The sequence below is a fragment of the Gobius niger genome (assembly GCF_951799975.1).
Source record: "Gobius niger genome assembly, chromosome: 4".
Classification (NCBI taxonomy): domain Eukaryota; kingdom Metazoa; phylum Chordata; class Actinopteri; order Gobiiformes; family Gobiidae; genus Gobius; species Gobius niger.
Window position 1 is genome coordinate 20,930,747 of NC_136855.1, and position 23,583 is coordinate 20,954,329.

The 23,583-nt window shown below is 40.2% G+C and overlaps 1 protein-coding gene across 2 annotated transcripts in view; it reads left to right on the plus strand.

The window, feature by feature from the left end:
* Positions 1-3,882: 3,882 nt before the first annotated feature.
* kif26ba (kinesin family member 26Ba) overlaps positions 3,883-23,583 on the plus strand; it is a 90,953-nt gene continuing 71,252 nt past the window's right edge. For both annotated transcript variants that reach the window (XM_079555354.1, XM_079555355.1), the window contains exons 1-2: positions 3,883-4,344; positions 5,254-5,640. In XM_079555354.1, the coding sequence (XP_079411480.1) occupies positions 4,285-4,344; positions 5,254-5,640 (447 nt within the window). In that variant the 5' untranslated portion in view covers positions 3,883-4,284. The remainder of the gene's footprint in view (positions 4,345-5,253; positions 5,641-23,583) is intronic.

Here is a 23,583-nt window from a genome sequence, read left to right on the forward strand (position 1 = left end):
TGGATCATTTTAAGGTAATTTATTGATTCAAATATATTTTTTTAAATCGCCCAATCCAAGATCTTATTTTGTTGCAACGCTGTGCGCTAATGGGCAAAAAATAGGTTGTGTTCAAGTGAGGTGGAGGATTAATTACAGTATAATGGGTGGAGGGCAACTGACGGTAACTATGGTAACTGTGGTAACTGACAAAATGCATATTTTTATGTGTTTGGTTTTTTGGCTCATATCTCAGTCAATACTAGAGGAATCCACATGAAACACAAAATGTCACAAAGTTCATTGTCTCCTCTGTCAGCACATATGCAATTATATATGCAAATATACAATTGTTTCTCCGAAAAATATCAAAAAAGCGTGATGTTGTCCAGTAGAAAGGACTTTCAGACATAAAAATAATATCATAGGTTTGTGAATCCAATCACGATCAAATACTGAAGAGGAAAAACTTTTGTCAATTTTCGTTTTGGAGAGTTCTTACAAAAACTGTATTTCTCCCATAGAGTTGTATAGAGGTCGGGAATGTGACGTCATATCGCTAAGCATTATGGGATTAACAGCAACTGTAAACAAATGGAGATATTAAAAGTTAAAATACTGGAGTTATTGTTCACATTAAAACACTTGGAGACCACAGTGTGTTAGATGTATTTACCAGCAGTAACTCAGAAGCTAACGGAGTCATTCCACTGTTTTTTTCTCCACTTTTTATACTGTTTTTAGCTAATGTTAGTGTATGGAAATGTATGCTAACAGCTGCAAAGATGGCGGATCTCCATGGTAACTCTGGACATTCCCGAACTCTATTGGCCCTGCCCTCCATCTGACATTATGACATCGTCACATTCTAAATCGTGAACGGCAACTATTTTCCAAGCTTTTAAAACTGTTAATTTCACCGGCCAAAAAAAATCAACAACAACAATAAAAACATAAACACTCTCTTGTCATTCATCTCTGTTATAAAAATATAACGATAGGCCTACAAAACCGAGGAAAGCCTTTATTGCTCCATAGAAATGCTGTGTAACAGTGGTTCACTACAGCAGGCTGGTAGTCTGCCCAGGTGTGTGTAAAACACTTGAGAGGTGCATAAGTGAAGAACTTTGATAACAATTCATAAAAAATAATATTACATTGTGAAACGAAACTACTTTCCGGTCTCTGGAGTGTCATTGCAGAAAACACACGATCGTACCAAGGTTAGACACGCTTATACAGGGAAGGAAGGTGAGTACACATTTCTGCCTAAATTACTCGTAAAATGTGGTCTGATCTTTATTAAAATCACAACAATGAGTAAACAGTGCCTGCTTAAACTAATACCCCCCAAACATTTACATTTTATCATATTTTCATTGACCATGACATGTAAACGTTCACAGGACAGTGTGGAATAAGTGAGTACACCTCATGGCTTAGGATCCTAAAGAGCTAATTGGAGCAAAGTGCAGGCATTTAGAGTCAGGTGTGAGCCAACCTGTGGTCCAGTCTCTTGTTGAGAAGCAGAGAGGCCATCCTGTAAAGATGACTCTAAGAGCACCACGCAGAATACTCAATGAGGTAGAAAAAAAAGAAACCAAGAGTGTCAGCTAAAGACCAGTGTTGGGGGCAATGTATTACAAAAGTAACAGTTACAACAATATATTACTTTTTTCAGTAACTAAAGAATAAAACATATTACAACACAAAACATGGGAATATACAGTATTAGTCATTACAATTCAGGTAGGCTAACTCTAAGTTACAAGTGCATTTAAATGTATTCACACGGGTGAATAAGATCTGCAGTTGCATTATAACATTGTCAAAACAAAACACAAGAGAATGGGGAAAACGAAGGAAAAGGAAATATTTGACTGCAGTTTTGCTCAGTGGCATTATTACTATTTTGCCAAAAGTAACTCAAAAGTAACTCAAAGTAGTGTAACTCAACATTTTTGAAACAGTAATATATGATACAAACAGAACATTTTTATAGCTGTAACTACTAATACAGAATGTATTACAGTTTTAAAGTAACTTGCCCAACACTGCTAAAGACATTGGCATCACTGGCACATGCCAAGATCACTGTTGACACATCTACAATACGTAAAACATTGAACAAGAATGGGGTTCATGGCTGCACGTTTGAAGTTTGCGAAAGAGCATTTGGATTCTCTACTGCACTTCTGGCAAAATATTCTGGGGACTGACGTGAACCCAAAATTGTTGGGCGGAACACACGTCATGTGTGGAGGAAGAGTGGAAAAGCACACCAACATCAAACCCTTATTCCTTATAGTGTGAAAGAGATAACTGTGTACAGAGCTGAATATGCAGCAACAGCTGGTCTTAAATTTACTTGTGTAAAAAATGCCACACAAAAAGTAAACAATAAAAACATATTTTCCCCCTAATCCAGGCCTTGGTCCCCTCTCCTCTTTACAGAATACTCACATTGGTGCTCATTTTATGAAGGGATCCATGCTGCTGCTGCTGCTGCTGCTGCTCATCCAATTACTGTGAAAACTAGGTTAAAATGTTTTGTCAATGATAATTAAAGATCCACATATTTCCCAAAATAATATTTACATTATAGGACAATACACTTAGAAAGTACCCCTTAGCCCTGGCCTTTGGGCAACGCAAACAAAAGCAACCTTTTATAATATATGGCGTAAAAAATCTTGCTGAAACTTTATTAAAACCTTCATCACATGTTTATGAATGCACACATGTCATTTGCAGTTTGCAATATTTTGAATAAGTACACACTCCTACCTGTTGCTCACACTACTTTTGCTCACAAAAAGGAAGTTCCACCCCCAGATTATCCAACCAATTGAATCCAAAACCTCATCGGCCTGTTCTCTTATCGTTTATTTACCAGTGGTTTAAAGGAATTCAATATCCTTACATAAGATAGCCTGGCTATCGCCACACAAAATATCAAAAATTATATTTATATATATATTGTGCAGTTCGAAATGATTCGTGCGTACGCAGCACCAGTCTGGCGTTAGCGAGGCAATAAGGTTCTGCTGCTCCGGACACATTGTGTTGCCTAAAAGCAATGCAGTGCAGTAGATTCAATGCTTCTGGTTTATCATAATAATATAGGCCTATAAGAAAGAAACAAATTGTTGTAAACTGACAATAAATTGTATTTATTATTAACTCACCATACTCAACAGATTTACGACCACAATGTATCTCGCAATGCTCTAATATTTACAGCAGATGGCACTGTGTGTCTACTATAGTCCTACTACTAAGGCTCGAGACTTAGAAACTCGGCTTAAATAACCAGACAGTGAAATCTGTAAAAAGCAGGTGAAAAAGTAGGCAAGTGAATTTACGGGGTTTCAGAAACAATTTCAATTGGACCTTGAAACATTGGATTCAATGTATGATGAGCCTCACCTATTCAAAAGAAAATTAAGCCACAGTGTTGCCCAATGAGATTATTTTGGATTGCCTAATTGTTGTTCGCACACTTTCTTTGATTTTAGTTGCACGTCCTCCAATCCTATCGCACTGATACGATAAAACATTCTGTTAGTTATTGATAATGGTGGGCTAGTGATAGGCTAATGAGTTACAGCCTAATATAGGCTATTATCTATAAATTATGAACAGCCATGTTGAACAGAAGAACTGTGATTCTCTGTAAGTGTGAACCAGGGCAGTTTGTTCATGCTGTATGTGTGTGTGTTGATTTGGCGGTAGTGTAAGGGAGAGAGTTCCGCCTTCATCCAGATGTAGCCCACTGCTTCCCCTCAACTGTGTCTCTGCGCACTGATGGAAGAGCGCAAGGATCCACAAGTCCACTGGAAGGTTAAACATAATATCATCTCATCCCTTGCAGTTACGTTTTACAAGTTAGTTTGCTTAATTTAACTAGGCTACTTGTCTGTTTCAGGGTCTGTTTGGATGACTCTCATCGTGGATATGGTTTTACCTGTCCAGCCTCACTTTATCCGAAGCTGAGTGGAGAGAGATTCGCGATGTCAGTCCACTGCGCTGCTCGGCACAGAGCCCCATTGCGCACACCACGCGCTGCTGACGAGGAGCGGTCCTAACACGGAGAACAAACAATTTTGGATTTGACAAATTTTGACAAGGAGCGGGGATTTAACTGGTTATCCACATGCGCTTGGAAGCGTACCACCAGACTGTGAGGAGAGCCATCTGCAAGGGCGTGTAATTTAGGATACCGGGTATTTTTATTTATTTTTTAATGTGAAGGAAATCGGAGGGTGTTTTTGCCCATCTCCTTCTCCAATCATCACCTCCAACATGACTTCACTGTCGGGAACTAAAGAGAGGACTGGAAACAGCAGAGGCAGAAAATATGGGGTAGGTGGCAGGATTTGTTTTCTTGCACTGTTGAAATATTTTACTGTTTTGCCCCTGACCACTGCTTGTTTCTGCCACCACCACCACGAGCTGTATACTGCCTCACATCTGCCAATTAATAAACCTTTAAGATCTACAGCAGTCCTCACCTCACACCTACATCAGTCAATTTAGTCTTCTTTTATACCTCACTATGGTTTCCGTTCACCTACTGAGATAATTAAACGGGATCATCTTTGCTTATTATTACCCATTGCTTAATTGGAATAACCTAATTTGTGCTGAGCCACCATGCAGTAACCCTTCCCCCCCAAAATATGTTTTTTTTTTTTTTAAAGTTATAGTGATCCTCTTAAATTGTCAAGTTTTTCTAGTTATAGTAAGAATCACTCATTGCCCCTTGTACAGGACAGGCATCCAGGTCAGTTTCACCAGGCTCGTGGACCAGGGGAGCCCATGAAGGAGCCCATTCTCTATTAAAAGATAATTGGAAATGGGGAACGGGGGCCCCTTTTGCCCCAGGCCCCCAGATAATCTGTTGAGGGCCCTTCTTTTACAGCATCACAATTGTGTCTACTTTGCTTTTTCAAGAAAACATTTTCCACACCTTATTTAGTCCATATTCATGTAATTTGATAATAATGTAATTGAATGCCTTTTGAAAGAGAGAACTGGAGGACCTCAAGGGGGATTAAAAGGAGCCCACTTCAATGTTCTGGTTTCAGCATCTGCAAGGTTCAGCAATCAGCAACCTTCATCTTATAAATCTGTAAGATGTGAACAAGGAGGGAAAATATGATAGTAGTACAGATAGAAAGTGAGAAAAGATAAATAATCTTAAAGCAGTAAATAACACAAAGAAAATATTACTAGGTAGCCTACATTTATACAACTATATCTTTCCCACAGGTACCTGACACATCCCCTACCAAGTCTTCCTCTTATTTACCGGAGACTTGGTACCGTAAAGTGTATGATGAAGGCAGCCGCTCCCGCCCCGCTCCTGAGGGCGCGGGTTCCATGCCGAGCTCCACAGGCACCCCGTCCCCCGGCTCTGGGATCTCTTCTCCGGGATCTTTCTCTGGATCTCCTGGGACCATCTCTCCGGGGATCGGCACAGGATCCCCCGGGTCCCTCGGAGGTTCCCCTGGATTCGGGACTGGATCTCCCGCTTCAGGCAGTGGCAGCTCCCCCGGCAGCGAGAGAGTGATATGGTGCGAGAACTGCAACGGCAGACTGACGGAGCTCAAACGACAAGCGCTGAAGCTGCTCATCCCTGGACCATACTCCGGCAAGGTAATCAACTAATCCTATTATCGCTATGGCTGCAACTAAGGATTACTTTAACAGGAAACTACTCAACAATGCTTTTTTGGATTAAGTCAAACCATTCTCACCAGTGCTCTTTCAAGATCTTTTTATCACATTTTGATCAGAATGAGGTACAACACATGCCAGCTGGAGTCCACTTGCTTGAGAATATTTAGAAATAACATGTAGTTTTGAGTTTAAAACTAACTGCAGCATTTCTGGATTTGACTCAGATTTACTGGTTGCCTCTGAAAGATTGAATGTGTCATTAGTTATTTGTTCATTGTGATACTGCGTAATAACCACAGTTATTGCTGTCATAAATCACATGCAGACAAAGATTTAAGCGGCCCTTGTTTGACCAGCTCTGAAACAGCCAACGAGTAACAACAAAATATATACAAACAAGAACATTTCACTATGTAACTGTATTTGTTTCCATTTCTCTTATGATAGTTGGCTTGCATGGGGAACAAATGAATGGGTTAAGGTTACATCTTCTCAATGTAGTCTATATAATAAATACAAATAAAAAATGGCTACTACATTTTGAGTCCATGGAAATGTCATGCAATCACTTTGAGTTAAGACTGATCATTGGCAAAGTTTTTTTTTTCTTTAACTTCTTGTATCCCCCCAAAAAAATCGGTATTTGTTATAGGCAATCAGTAACTGGGACTTGCACCGACTATTAGGAAAGAATTTGGACTAAACATTGCACAATGCTACAACACATAATCAAGATGACTGAAACCAACTATAACCTAGTGACTTTGGATATGACCTTTAACGATTGTAAAGGAGGCTGTGTGTTAATGAGGACTGTCATTGGGCACATACTAATTAAAGTGTTTCTGGTGATGTGTCTGTCAGGGCAATTAAAATTTCTCTTCTGTAGTTACCTTTAAATCACACTCAAGTTTATTCTTCTCTATTCTTTGTCTCATACTATTTAAAATATATGCCTGGAATGTAGGGCTGTGCAATTAATCGAAATTCGATTACGATTTCGATTACAACAGTAAACAATTACAAAATTAGCATAATCTCAAAAAATCAATTATAACTTTTTTTTTTCTTCTTCTTTTTTTTCACTTTTTTTTTTTTTTTTCACTTTTTTTTTTTTGCAAAGCAGACTTGCGTTATTTCAGACCGCTAGGATTATTTTCCCTTGGCTTTTCACGTGCCATGGCTCATGCTTTTGCCTGACATAAAAACAAACAGCGCTGTGTGATGATGTCATCAGGCAGCACTGCTTAGTTTACCTGCACAGGTGTGAGGGCTGGCCAGCAGGGGGCAGGTGTGAAACAGGGACCTCTCTTGAAATCATTTGTACTTTTATGACTGTCCAGAAAACATAAAGTGTAGTGTAGTGTTTTGATTAATAAATAAATAAAATAAAGATAGACTTTTTTTTTAAAGGCAACAAATATTCGTTTGAATAATCGTGATTTCAATTATGACAAAAATAATCGTGATTATTATTTTTTCAATAATCCAGCAGCCCTACTGGAATGGCACTATCATTAATCATGTCATTTATTTATGCATTAACCAATGAAGATGAAATGTTGCATACTGTATAAGGTTAATGAAGTTTGTATACAGTGTAAATTATTTCACAAAATCTGGTATAATTTTGAAGGTATACAACAATTGAACTGAGTATCAGCCAGTTCAGTTCGGCTAAGATTTCCCATGTGGTGATGTAATGTCAAATTACACATACAGTGCAAATCTCATGAGTACATTGCTGAAAATGCGACAATAATCAGAATCCGAACAGGTTTTATTGCCATTATTTAATAAGGAAGCCCTGTTTCCATTACATTATTGCAATACTACCAAAATTGTCAGACGTTATTCTGGGCTAGGGTCCTTTATATACCGTGCTATGCCCATACTATTACTATGTTGAGTAAAGTAACCAATTTGTCTTCCCTACATGCCCAATGCAATATGTGTAATGTCTTTGTAGATTTAACTAATCCCATTCCTTCACAAAATGCTCTTTTTGCACGGCCCTCCCTGGAGTTGTTTGTGTGCTTTAATGCTGTGGACTAGCTACTGGTGTCCTGTCCTGTCAACATTAAACTTATTCCCAATGGACTTTGCCACCTTTGTAACCTCCTCACAGCGTAAATGAAATATCCAACCCTGTTTTAAATAACTCAAGTCCAGCAGCGTTGAATCAGTGTATTACTTGTCTGACCTATGGCTGACATGCACTGAATGCTGTTTACCTAATGCTAATATTATGCTAACAGTGACCTTCACATGTGGTCACTTTGATGTCATTCTGTGAAGGCGTCCACAACCAGCTACAGTACATGCATCACTGATACAAATATCTAATCATCTCAGCTACTTTGGGCCTTAGGCGGCAGCACAGACAGTGACTTTTCTTTGAGGCTATAATCTCTCCGCTACTATGCCCTCTCCTGCATGCAGATACTTTTTCTTTTCTTGCTGAGTTTTGCACCTCTAATGAGATCATGCTTGCAGAAAGTCCAGACACTACTATCGTACATGCATAACTGATTGAAGCTAGATCGAGATGCATCCAGTAACCTTTATTTGCACATAGTATAAATGTATCGCATATAAAGAAGATTTGCATTCTTATAATTTATATGTATTGAACAGAAAAACAAAGGCGACAGGTTACATTGCCAGAGGCGTGGTTCACATACAAAATGTAAGTATAGGATTCAAATGCACATCTGGGTGCACAGCTGTGCTCACTTTAAGAGAGTGCTCCAGTGCAGGGTCCCCTTAGCAAGCGGTGTGTGTCCATGCAGATGTCAGAGGTATTTATGTTCACAAAGCATGAATGAATAGATCTGTTTTTGGTTTGTCCAGTTCAGCTCAGGGAAGTGGGTCAGTGTGTGACTGTGTATTACTGATGCTATGGGAGCAAAACATTTCGTAGTGTTGCTTGTTGAACTTACTCGTTTCTAGTTTTTTCTATCATTACAACGTTTACTTATAGCGTCACAGAGACATGTTATATTATGTTTACATTAACCAACAGGCACATGTGTATCTATGTTTATAAATGGAGTATACAGCGCATGTGCAGGCACTGAAGTAAAGCCTAAAATGGACATGAGTCTGTAGTGACTGTAGGAAGGGTAAAGATCACCCTTAACTTGAAATGTTTTCAAATAGATAAACTTTCACTATTAAAAAGTAGAGATAAAATTCTGTTGGATTCAATTAGTTTTGTGATTATCTCAGCAGTGACAAAACCATGTGTCTGACTCAGCTTGTTTTTTTCAAAGACCTTCTAAAGCTGTCAATTCCATCTAATGGTGTTTTAGTCTACAAAGGAGAAACAACAGCACATCAAAGCATCAGTATCTTCCTCAGATGGGGTTTTCTGCTGCATTGAGGTAGTTAGTTGGCCATTTCCTCATAAACAGATCCCACAACAGTGCAGAAGTAGCCCCCCGGTAACCGCTGCAGCTGTGGTTGCCCAGGCAGCAACTTGGCGACAGATATGACGCGCGTACACATCTTCATCAGTGCTAATGGGCGGCTCATCGCTGTGTGCGTGTTGGTGATGGGCGAGGAGAGGGTGAGAATATATGGTGTTCTTGAGGTCCCATGATGCGCTGTGTTAAAGCGACGGGGTAAAGCATAGAGGGAGGGTGTTGAGGGAGAGATATCATGCGCTCTTATGCCTCTCAGGTGTGAAAGGCATTACCATATAAAGAGGTGGCATCATCAATAACAGCAGACTGTGCGGATGGACAGATTCTGTGGAGGGAGGAGGAAGAGATGCTGATGGAAGCAGAATCCAAAAGGTGTCTCAGTGGCTTTGTGTGTTAATGTCAGCTTTGCCCGCGCCCATGATCACACATATAGGGGAGCCAAGCTTACAATATCACCCTTGTCAGGTTAAGTCTGTACAATGTGAATGTCTTTTTTTTTTTTTTTTCGAAATGTAATCAGTGTGATTCTATTAATGGGTCCCAACTTAGTGATGAAAAATGAGGATGTTGTTGTAGAAATTACAAAATACAGTATATGTCCTGACATCGCTGCCCATAACGTGAAAAAAGTCATGTGACTGAGACAGATGGAGAGAGGATTTCCTATAGTCTTGGAATACATTTTCACGCCCATTTGCTTTACCCCTGGAACCAGGCTCATGTGGTGATTTGAACTACTCTGGTATTGTTAGCCCTGTGATAGAAGCACTCCTCTCTGCAAGTGGTATAGGCGACACACAGTCTCTCTAATGGAAGGCTTTACTCTTTCTTGTACAGTGTATCTTTGTGTCAGTTCTTCTACAACTAAATGTCACTGTCCAAAGTGAGTGAAACATCTATGGTCCATGGTTTCTTACAAAGGATCCAGACATGATGGAGAAAAAAAAGTGCCTTAACCCGATATGTATTGCCACCAAAACTGGTAAATGAAGCTACATTGATGATAAATACTACTTTTATCTCCCGTTTATTATGTCTACTTTCTAAAATTGCAGGAGTGGTCCACTTCAGGCTATAATAAGGAATAAAGTGTATGTTTAACAGTGAGTGCTTATCTCACTGATAGGGGCCCAAAGTAAATGTACCATGAGCAGTCTAAACAATATCCACAAAGAATGTGGATTCTGAATCCAAACATGCAGACAGACAGTGTTAAGGGCAGGCCTCAAGTCAAAAGTAGGTACACTTTGGGCTAGTAACAAGTCCTACCTGCCAATTTGGCCAGTTGAGTTTCATGCACACTTAGAACTCTTGCTACACTTGAGTTTGCACTTTGTCTTATATGCAATAAGAAAGAGAAAGAGAAGTTGTGAATAGCTATAGATCTACCATGGTTTGTTTGTTGATTTTGTTGTACATTGCTTTTTTATAGTTAACCGTTGTATTTATTATACTTATATTTCATTACAGTTAATTCTGTAGGTTCTTAAATGATACTGTCTATTAAATTATGAATAAATACCAACTAATTGGCTGATGACTAAAATAAATAGTACAGCCAGGCCCAGATTAAGATAATATCAGGACTAAACTGGATCTAAAAATGGGTCTAAAATTCCTTAAAGAGACTAGATGCAAGTTGCATTTTATACTCAATACTGCCACCCATGGCTGAAACATGTAGGGGGATGAAAATACTGATTTAACATTTTTAAACTCTGTATAGTCCCTTTAAGTTTAACTGTGTGAGGCTCATATCCAACCAACACCTTTTTTTTAGAACTTTATTTATATTTATTTATACAGCGCCTTTCACAGACATATAGTCACAAAGCGCTTTACATGAGACAATTGTACATTCACTCCATACTCGGTGGTGGAAAGCTACGTTTGTAGCTTCAGTTTCCCCTGGGGGAGACTGTCAGAGGCGCTTTCGCGACTACACACGTCTGCGCCAACGGACCCTCTGACCACCACCATTCACTCACACACACACACACATCCTGGCCTATTGTGCATGTTTTTAGTGGTAGGGGAAACCGGAGTACCCGGAGGAAACCTACGCAGACACGGGGAGAACATGCAAACTCCACACAGAAAGGCCCCGTCCCTGGTGGGAATCGAACCCGGACCTTCTAGCTGTGAAGCGAGAGCACTAACCGCTGTGCTACCGTGCCGCCCCACCTGACTTTAAGGAACAGGCCACTGTTTTTCCATACTGAGATATGTTCTTACCTGAGCTTAGATGAGTTGATGCTTTACTGTCTGGTCTTTACGTGTGCGCTCAGTCACGCAAAAAGACCAAAGTTGTTGTTGGAATGATGTTAGAAGTGACCAAGCTCTTTCACGTCTTCCCTATGGTTACGTGAGTAGTTACACAATCCAAATATAGTTACACAAAATCGAACATTTCGTAACAACGCCTTAGGAGCACTTCGACGTCTGCGCAGTAAAGTGAAGATATTACTGAGCGGACGTGCAGGTGCTATTACGCCTGACAATATAGTTCCCCTTTTTATCCGCTGAGAAAATGGACATGTTTGATTTTGTGTAACTATACTTGGATCGTTTAACTACTCATGTAACCATATTTAAATAGGGAAAACGTGGAAGAGCTTGGTCGCTTCTAACTTCACCCCTTCTTTGGGTCCATAGAGGAGAGGAGGAGAGGCTAAATGCTAACAACATCTTTGGTCTTTGTGCGTGACTGAGCGCACGCACACAGACCAGACACATCAACTCGTCTAAGCTCAGGTAAGAACATATCTCAGTATGGAAAAACGGTGGCCTGTTCCTTTAAACGCATTACTAAAACATGAATGACTTTTTTCTAAATAAATGAGGTCTAAAATTGCAGATGACCCTGAGCACCTCTGCCATCAGTGAAATTAAACCCACACTAGTCTATCAACATCCTTACCATGAAGCTACAGTTCTTGTAGCTGTGGCTGTAGCTTCGTAGCTGCCATAGAAACTACATCACATCAGCTGGAGACAATACTGGATCCGCTGTCTGACACCTCTTCAAGGCTGTCACACTGTTTACTTTGACTTACACATTTCTCACCCTGTTTCACCTCAGCTAGTGCACTCATATTTTTATCCAACTTTTGAAACTTTGTAAAGTCATTAGTGCCAAAGTAAAGTTGAAGTAAGTTGATGGAGTTCTCAGTGTTCCAGTTTCAGCACCATCTGCAGCTTGGAGTGTGAAGACTCGTGCTGCTCACAGTTTATATCGGGACTGCGAACTACACATCCGAGATAAGCCAGACAGCAGTATGCACACTCACACAAGTGCAGCTTCGTCACTAACACCTTCACTTTTGGGAGATTTGACAGACTGGAGATACGTAGATGTGTTATGTGACAGCCAGGCGTCAGGGGATGTGTCTCCACAAGCCAGAACTTTATCTGAACAAAGCTAGATAAGTTTGAACCTCAGAGGGGAAGGTCACTAAAGTGAGAAGGTGAGTGTTGTTGACTTGGTGTGACCAAAATGTCTCCATGAGTGGATTTTGAATGTGATGCCTTAACCATCCGAAAAGCCAAATTTCAAAGTGCTCGGGAGCTTTGTGTCAAATAATTGTTCTGTGATAAAGGTGCTCTTTGGTGTTCAAACTTGTGAGGGAAAAGAAAAACCGAGGCACTCTTCCTTCACTCTTCCAAATGCTCTATTTGATCTAAAAAGCCCTTATATCAGGCAATAAAAATCAATTAAGAAAGTATTTTAAACATTGTGTGCTGGGTGTTTCTTTGCCCCTCTTGTTTCGACCAACAGACAGACTTCTTCTGGGAATGAGGCCTCGACCATTATTTTAGAAAGCTATTGTTAAAACTACAAGCTGGACCCAGTGGGTAATAAAAGAATGGATTTGGAAGTGGACATATTCTATTTAAACCTCATACTTGGCTGCTTTTACTCAATATCTTCTCCACTGAGATGAGTTGGAGATATCTTCGCTCCCAGTAAAATTACCAGTCAGTTCTTAGAAGAGACGCACACAGCAAACACTTTTTTTTTTTTTGGGGGGGGGGGGGGGGGGGGGGGTATTTTTCAGCAATTAAAATATCTGTTATAAATATACTAACAATACTTGTGTTTTATCCTATTTATTGTGCTTAACATTATTAAATGCTACACAGTGTGGTTTTAAGCAACAAAGTGGGTTGCACTTTCCTTTTCAAGGCAAGGCATGTTTATTTATACCGCGATAAATGATCATTTGATTCGATCAGCTGAACTCTGCGAGAAATAACAATATTTTGCTGATATGCAGGACGTATACTGGTTCAAGATGCTTTTAATTTTGTTAAATATTTGAACGATAGAGTCACATACAGAGATTACTTCAATGAGAGAAAAATGTGCTTTGCTGCATTTTTCTTGCAAGTATTGAAGCGCATGCATTAAAAGGCAGCATTCACTCTTTTATTGCACTAATATAAAGCTGGACAGTTGAGTGCCTGTGTTTTTAGAGACATTCCTGCCCTCGCTGTGTAGCTGAAGATATTGAGTCATGCCAAAGGTTTGCGCGAGCATTTGGAGCTGTAGACTGTGGGTCTATTGTGTTGCGGTGTTTAAAGGGCAGGAGGTGAGACCATGAACAAGACTGACATTTCAGCTTCCTCTTTTCAAAGCAGCTCAAGGGCACAACATGCTCACTGATGCTTGTGTATCAATTACTAGATTATTTCTTTAAAGTGCATACTGTTCTAAGATGCTGCTGCAAAAAAAGACATTCTGTGTCTTATAGTTTTAGTCATTAGAAACCTGCAATCCCGAGTATAGGACTCTGCTGGCTTTTTGGCAGTGATTGGGCTTACCAATTATAATCGTGAAGTTGGCAGCGTGAATCCCCTCATTGTGCCCTTGAACAAGACATTTGATTTCACCAGTGTGTTGGTCGTGGTCTGAGGTGTTGATGTCACAGATTGGCAGCCTCACTACCATCAGCTGTAGCTACAATAGTAACTCACCACCACCACCAAGTATGGAGTGAAAGAATAATGAGTACAGTGCAGCGCCTTGGGATGCCTGTCAAACTTCAATACAACAAAAAGGGGGAAAAAGTAATCATAAACAACTTCTCAGTAAAAAGAATATGAATATTCTCACAAACTTTATCTTTAAGTTTCTCTACATGAAAGTAAAGACAGATATAGAGCTCCACAGACGTCACAACTGGATCACTGACTCACAGTTCTTATCCAGCATTTCAACAGCCTCTCCTCAGTGTCTGTGTGAACTTGTCAAAGGGAAGTGTGAGACAAAAGTGGCACCGGTAAGATGGAAAGAATAAAAGTGGAGGATTAATAGGGTGTGGAAGCAAGTAGTCAAATTTATATGGGCTGCAAATCCTGAGACAGATTGAAAGAGCATTTATGTACTGTGTGGGGGTGCTGCAGAGAGAGAGAGAGAGAGAGAGAGAGAGAGAGAGAAAGAAAAGGAAGGAGTGAAGAAGTAAATTGGTTGTTTGTTTCCACTCTGCGCTTCAATCAGTCAGAGAGAATAGCCTGTAGCTGTTAAACTTTCCAATTACCTTGGGCAGATGGAGTCTCCAGGCCTCGATTTAAACTCTTTCAAATGCTTTTTGTTGTTTAACGTGATCTTCTATTGACTGTAAAGCTACATAAGCATTACACAGAGAGAGGCATATTTTTTCCTATTTTAATTTAAAGGTCTATCTTCAAACAGGGATCTGGTGAGGCTCTGCTTTGGAGTGAAGTGGAGTCTGTATGAAAAAGGAGCGGATGCATGTACAGTAGTTTCGAGTCTAGGTGTCAGAGATACAATAATATAACAATCTTACTTTAAACAGAAGTCAAATCACAGGCAACTAATTTGTCTCAGCATCACAGTAAAGCAACACAGTGTCTCAGTCATAAGATCATAGAGCAATAAGATCACTGATGATAGCCATGCACTGTCCGACTTCCCTCTGCCAAGAAAAATGTGTACAAGAGTTCTTTTGTGCCCTGTGCCATCGGGGAGGTGAATAAGACCCCTAATGTTGCTCAGTCTGTCCTATTACTTTTCTATTGCTGAGGTGAATCTGCTGCTGTTGTGTCTGCAATTATTTTAAACTTGACTTTAAATGTATTATGTGTGTTTTATAATGGCAAATCTCTGCCATCATTGCACATCGTAGACAGTAATGTTTTTCTATGATATTTCTATCATTCGCAGGAGTCAGAAGTTGAATTAGGACTCTCCACAGTATGAACATGTATGTGTGGTTTGTAGGACCCTTCAATAATGTATTATATGAAATATATGAAAATAGTACCAGCGGTTTGACTAAATCTGTCTCTATTTTTGTTTAAAGCCAGAGAATAAAGACAACACTAAAACAGATATCTGAGTATGACTACTGCTCATTTTGATTCTGTTTTGGAGTGTTTTTTTCTCCTGGCCTTGTCTCAGACCTGAACAAAAAGCGGTCAGAGGATGAATTATAACTGCAGCAGGTTTTTGAGTGCCACTCTTATATTCTTAGTTTTTACTTTAAGCTCCAGAGTAAGGTTGGACTCTGTGATTATCAAAGACTGCACCAACTCTAACTTAATTTATCCAGATTTGGGGTTGGCAGCAAAAATACTTGTTTTACATCTCTTATCTATTTATATATACAAATAAAGTAAGAGTAGTTCAAATCAGAATGAACAATGCCATTTAAGAAAGGTGCATTGTGAGTTTGCTGCATATGTGATTGGAGAGACTGAGGTTTGACTCAAGCAGTAAACACAAGGGTACAAACAATAGTGTATGTGGAAGTTACTGAAGCTTTTTAGGTTCTTTTTTACTCCTCTAAAAGTTTAGAACGTTTCAAATATTTTGTACTGAATGTATAGTAAAGTAGTGCTAGATTTTTTAAACTAATATACTGTTCCATACTAAATAACTTTATAGCTAATATATACTAACTGACAAAATATGACATTAGTTTTTTTTTTGTTGAAGAATACCTCATTACAAAATTGCCTTTTGTTTTAATTATCTTCTGACCCCCTCAAAATAAACTACGACAGAGCGTTGCACTGTTACAAGAGTACATACATGCACCTGTGCACACCACATGTTGTCGCCACATCTTTACCTCCGCGGCTTGTCCCCAGTGAGCCTCACTAACCTTGGGATGGAAGGAGACTGTGGGGAAAACGGGGGGGAGGACGGGTGGAGCAAGAGGGCATCCCAGAGAGTGTGTGTTCAGGTGTGGGATACGCAGAGATGGATTACACACGCAACAGGCAATTTATCACTGTCACCTGCACACAGAGGGGAAGGATGGAGAGGGAGAGAGGAGAGAGGAGAGTGGGGTTAAATAAATTATTTAGATGAAAGGATAAGTATTATAAAAAGGGTAACATGGATATAAATATTTTTTGCGATGTGATGTAGAGCTCCACAGCTGGAGAAGCTGAGGAAAACAAGAGGATTGATATTGCTCATATAAATATCCACAATGTCTGAGCACACATATGACTAGAACTGAAACAACCTGTTTCCTGGCCAGCCATAAGCCTTTCACGTTATACCATGGGTTGGGTGAATACTCAATTCTGATTGGCTAACTGGTGTGCGTTAAACTATATAATGCGCAGTTATGCTGCATTCAAAGCGAGCTTCCCGACTTCCGCACGTGACTGCGAAAATCAGCTGATTTGTTCTTTTATCGTCTAATGTCAGCTTTTTAGTTAAACACTACTGCTTTTTTTTAGTTTAGTGTTAGCTGTCGTCATCCTCGTAGTAACAAAATTGCGAGTGAAATGCCTGACATCAACGTTAGCAAAAAGTAAATTTACGTGATTTTTGAGCTTTTGAGATGCTAACACATTTAAATTATTAGCTCAGCTAATCATTTAGCTAGTCAATCAATTACATCAAAATCCCCACTTTCCCACATGAAAACCACATGAACACAAACCAACTGGGGAAAATGATGTCACATCTTGGGAAAACGAGCACACCAGTCCACATGAACGCACCAATAGAATAGATCGTTTTCCCGAGATGTGACGTCATTGCCTCCAGTTGGTTTGTGTTCATGTGGTTTTTATGTGGGAAAGTGGGGATTTCGATGTAATCAAATAAAAACGGTCTTTTATCATTGATTAGTGCTTAGCTGAGCTAATCATTTAAATGTGTTGTTAGCGTCTCAAAAGCTAAACGTTAGTTTGTTAGTTTTAAAAATATTGCGTAAATTTGCTTTTTCCTTGCATTGATGACACTAAACTCAAGAACGTAGCAGTGTTTAACTTAAAAAGTTCATATTAGACAATAAAAGAACAAGTCAACTGATTTCCGCAGCAAGTCGGGAAGCTTGTTTTGACCCAAGTTCCCCAGTCGTTTTCCCCAGTGGGCGAGTGTTCACGTGCATTTCCCAACTGGGGAAGTCATTCGCGCGAGTTCCCGAGGACCACATGAACGCACCAAATATCACTCCACTGCAGCTGTTTCCATAGTAACGACCAACATTTGAGTTGGAACTAGTTTCAGGTAAAACAGCTTAAAACATAAAATAACTCCTGCCCCTGACTTAAAAAAAACAGGCCATGAACAGTTTCAGTTTGTGTGACCGGCGGATTAAACTACTCGGAGCCGTGCGTTATACAGTTTTAATGCACTTTGTGGAGGAACACCACATTGTGTATTAAAGCTTTATAATGCACGGCTCCTCGCGTAGTCCTCCTTGTATGCTTCATAATGTCAGGGTCATATCATCGGGATCATGGGTTTTGTTTTTGTTTTGTTGCTTTTTCTTTGCAAATATTTTTTGTTGTTGCCAGTTGAGTTGCCATAGAGAATGTGCAGTCATTAAAGATCTGTCTGATGAAATTTGCCAAGCTCCGTCTGCCAACTGTAAATGTTTCCGTGACAATTTTCCTGAAGAAATCAAGCTTTTATGGAGCAGCACCAGACTGATTTTCTCTGTAAAGAACAGAGTGAGAAAGCTACTGGACCTCTACCAAGACTATATACTACAATACTGTAGTGATAAACTACCAAAACCTTATCTTGGGCTGTGGCTCTTTAAATAAGATGATTTACGTTTTATTCTTTAAAAAATGTACATATATGCTGGAAATAATATGTTTATTGCACTGACAACATCAGTGTTTTTGTCCTCGTGCTTCACAATAAAATGAAGTGCTCCACATCAACCCACCAATTTACCTCCCCCATATTTAGATGCTATTGATGTAGGTTATTTCCAGATACAGCTCTGGTGGCTCGAACACCTCATTTATATTGTTGCCCTTATGCGGATGCAACGTTTATTGTTCACAATAAAAAGGTTGTCTACGTGGAAACACCGGATACTACATGATAAAACAGCCATTATATTTCAGCAGCTACAGAAATGGCTAGCCAATAAAGAAGAAGATTATTTTCACAATACTGTAACACACAGTGTATCGTAAAGATAACTAATGGATGAAAGGTTTGTTCAGTGTTTTTGATCAAGTCTAGTCTGTATCTAGATTTAACATCTCATCACCGGCCCTAAATCTCTCCTCCCTGTCCAGAACTTTACCCTCCTCATCGACGGTCACAGTGTCACCCCCTCCCCCTCTGTACGCAACCTCGGCATCATACTGGACTCCACCCTCTCATACCAAACACACATCAACAACACCACCAAAACATCCTTCTTCCACCTCCGCAACATCGCCCGCCTCCGCCCCTCCCTTACCCAGTCTACAGCTGAAATCCTCATCCACGCATTCATCACTTCCAGACTCGACTACTGCAATAGCCTCCTCTACAGACTTCCCACCACTCATCTCCAAAAACTGCAATACATCCAGAACTCTGCTGCCCGCCTCCTCACCCACACCCGGTCCAGAGAACACATCACCCCCGTCCTCCAGCTGCTCCACTGGCTCCCTGTTCAATATCGCATTCAGTACAAGCTCTTCCTCCTCACCTACAAATCCCTCCATAACCTGGCCCCGCCCTACCTCACCGAGCTCCTACAACAACACCAACCCACCCGCCGCCTCCGCTCAGCCGACGCCAACCGCCTCACTCCCATCACCCGCACTAACCGCCGGACATTGGGGGACCGAGCCTTCGCCATCGCTGCCCCCACCCTCTGGAACTCACTCCCACAGTCCATTAGAAACTCTGACTCACTACCAACCAGTCCTCAAAGCCCACCTGTTCAAACTAGCTTTTCCTTAAACCCCTTTTTTGTTTTGTTCATCCCCCATGTAAAGCGTCTTTGAGTGTCCAAAAAAGCGCTACAAGTTTGATGCATTTTTATTTTTATTATCTCACAACAAAAACACATACTGGCCGGTGATGATTTTACTTTTGCCAGTGTTAAACAAGCACTTAACCCATGACTAATCCATGGCAACAACACAAAGCCAATTAATTAAAACTGTTAGTGGGAAACCCTGGCTGCTTGCGTGTAGCCTCTGGCAGAAGCCGACCAAACACCAATGACAGGGACCTCAAAGAACATGCACTGACCTGATTTCAGGAGCTAATGTGTAAAATCTCTGTGCAGAGACCTCCGACAGGGCACTTGGCCCTATCACACAATCACATTCATTTAGTGCGTATGTGAAGAAGATCAGGTGTATCTGTGTTATCTAAAGCCACACAAAGCCCTTACATGTTCTAGTTATTGCAAAGAACCTGCTGATAATTTGTTCCTTTATGACCACAGGGAATCGAGGGCAGCTCATAATCCTGTGGTACAATTTGCCTTCTAATTGTCATATCGCAGATGTTTTGGTCTGGCTTATAGTATTTACTGGACCAATCCAAATGAAAATTAAGAAATAACTTCTTCAGTAAGGTACTATGGTCACAATATAGTTTAAAAAATGGTTGCATTGTTGAATCTCACATCAGGCCAGGCTGACTTTATGGCACGTTTTCTCAGTCACTAACAAACTATAAGGAAAAGACATTTATTTTTCATGTTTATTACAATGACTTACTACTTGATTTATTCTCGATTTTTCATTCTTGAATCTAACCCACCTGTGTTTTGAACTTTTTGCAATATAGCAAATTATTCTGTGTTGCTTGTTGACTCATTTAAGGCATATTTGAATGAATCACAGAAAAGAAAACTATAACACTGACTGGGAATACATATAAGGGAAACATTTTTACTGCTCTGTACGGCACACACAGTGGAAGTCTCCAGTGAGGCTTCAAGCAGAAAGTGATTTACATCGCCCATAGCTACTTAGTTTGTGTATGTTAATTAATTTTTCACGTCGCCATGGCAACAAACATTACACTGTGTTTTTTCTTTGTTATTAACAAAGCCTGCCATCTTCAGCGGGGAGAGTGTGTGCCTTTGTGGGTTGATAGTACTGTTTGTCTATTAATCTCATCTGTAGCGCATAATGATTTTCTGTGTAAAATGTGTGACCACATAACCAGTGCACACTCATTACCGCTCCATCTGAAGGAATGACCAATTAAAACGGCGATTAAAGCAGGCATACATTACTATGGGGAAAGTAGAGGGGAGGAGGGTGCAGTGAATTATAAATGGCGCAAAGTGGAAACTTTCTGCTGCATCCCATGTTTCTGATAATAGATAAAATTGCCATAATGTTTTCCAGAATTATTTGTATGACAAAAGCAAAACAAAAAGTCACAGTCACGGTTTTAGTTCTACTGGACCTTACATAGCACTGCATTTGACACAGTGGACCATGGGATCTTACTAGAGAGGTTAAACAACTGGGTTGGAATCTCTGGAAAAGCTCTTGAGTGGATGTGTCCTATCTTCAAGACATGTGTCATGAGACATGTGTGACAGGATGGCATTGACCTGTGGTGTTCCCCAGGGGTCGATCCTGGGGCCGCTCCTGTTCAATTTGTACATGCTTCCATTAGGCCAACTAATATCCAGTAACAATGTGTCCTATCACAATTACGCAGATGATGCTCAGATCCATGTTTCACTGACAGCGAGTAAACATGGGCCTGTAGATACACTGTGTCATTATATCAAACAGATTAGTATGTGGATGCAAAAAAACTTCCTCCAGATAAATACAGATAAAACTGAGACAATTATTTTTGGCCCACAAAAGCACAGAGGTCATCTTGTATCGAATTGTTTTATTGTGTTTTTTAGTGTTGCTGTGAGGCACATTGAGTTGCCTTGTGCATGAAATGTGCTATATGAATAAACTTGCCTTGCCTAGTTTTGGTTGGTTTGGCTCACTACAATCATTCATCCACAGCAGACGATTATCGGATCAATGCCCTCTAACTGCTGTTGTGTCCTTGAGTAACCCACATCGCCTGAAGGAACAGAATGGCTGCCACATCTTTGTCACTTTACCCCAGGACAGTTGAGGACATAAAGTTTAGTTTTCTGCTGGCTCCAAAGCGGGTTATTTTGTGTCTGTGGAAGGTGTGATTTACTCAAGCCCCCTTGTTTCAAAATGGCAACGGATGATTTCAATGTATCAATGTCATCATAAAAAAATGTACTTGCATTTTTTCCACATATGGGCCCACTGTCCCTGATCTGAGAGCTGAAACATGGAATTTGTAAAGCGTCTTTGAGTGTCAAGAAAAGTGATATATAATACTGATGGTTAAATAAAGCTTTAGTGCTGCAGTGAAGGACACGGGCCAAGCGAATTGTTAAAAAATAACCACGGGAGTGACATATCCTGTTTGTTTGTTGCAATACAGAGGCAGACCTGTGCTCGACCTCCGCTGCGATGTGACACTTGTTTATGTTTTCTGACTGTCATTTATTACCTGCGTGGTATTGACCTTGCCTTCTCAGACACCCATCATTCAGCATTACACACTCACCAAACACGCCATCAATCTCCATCCGGTGACCAACGTGCAGATCATGAACCGCCAAGACGCTCCAAATGTATCATATTTCCCTCGTCTCGTTCATTTGGTTTTGTGTTTTGGACCGCGCTGCGATGTGTCAGGCTGTTATGACACTGTCTCACTTCAGTGTCCCCAGTCCGAGCAGGTGCAGGAGACAGGCTCAATCTGTTTTGCATGAGTTCACAAATCCCAGAGCAGCCGACAAACGCAAGTGGGCATTACATTTTCATCAATAGCGAAAAGAAGACGAGTGAAAAGGGGTTACAATTACAAATGGAATGACTGTAATCAGAGAATCAAAAAGTCTTGTTAGGAAGTATATTATTCTATGCAACAGAACACAAGCATTAAAGGGATATTTCAGGTTTTTTGACATAGGGCCTCATTTCCTAGTCTGACCCAAGCACAGTGCACCTGAGGCAAATCACTTATAACGCCAGACTAACAACATAAATGTCTGTGTCGATAGAATAATTTAAACCATTTTGCATTTAAAATAACTAATATTTGAGCAGCATCAGTTTCGTGGTTGTATAAGCTACACAGCGGTGGAGTGATCTGCTAGAAAATAGTCCCTCAAAAGGCAATCATTCATGTGATGCAAGGTAAGTTATATTCCAAAAATTATCGACACAGACATTTATATGGTTAGTCTGGTTATAAGTGATTTGCCTCAGGTGCACTGTGCAGGCTCGCTGATACCGTAGAAATGCGTTAGCCTTGCACTAGCCAAGCGCCACAAAACTCTTCAAATATAAGAACTGCATGAATTACAAAAAAAAATATCTCCAGAAATCGACAACTCTCTGGATAACTAGGAAATGAGGCCCTATGTCAAAAATCATGAAATATCCCTTTAAAATATTACTTTGCACAACACCTGGATTGTATTGACTGGCTTGGACCAATATTGTGCTTTTTTATACTCTTTTCCCACAGCTAATCTTTTTAACTTTTGGCCCTTGAGTAGAGATTTGAACCAAGCTCAAAGACTTGGCTTTCTATAATCATGTCCAGCTGTATCATTTTATTAGACTCAGATTAAATTACAATTGGTCAAAGATATAAAAGCATGGATTATATTTATAAGCGTGCCTGTGCAAGAGTAGATGGTATAATATGCTTGTGAAGATGCAGGGGGTATGAGAGGGGTAATGAGTATGGAGGTGGACTTGCGCTTTATGCTCACGTTACTCATCTGGAACTGATTACACACAGCCCATATCACACTCGTCCTGATGTAATTGACTCTCCTCCACTCTGTGGCGTTTGAGCCCCTGGCAACCAGAGGACCCGGGGCATTTAGCGTTCACGTTGTCTCTTCATCCGTCTAATTCTCATCAACACCTCAGTGCTCCTCCCTACAGCGCTTAAGAGCGGGATTTCATGGGTGAAGGTCAAGGGTTAGACTAGCAAGTTTGGTGCTGGATACTTTCTGATGTTATGTATGTAACCATTAGTGTCGAAGGGATTCATTTAATTTTACATTCAAATATACGATAATTGTTTAGGCTGTAAAAAGATCTAAAATAAAGGTGTGAAGTAGGTTGTGAACCATAGATGAAGTTGCTTTATTTTCTGCATGAGCAATACGATAAAGCCTCCAGGTATTGTTGACATTTTACTCTCATTTGTACAATAAAAGTTAAG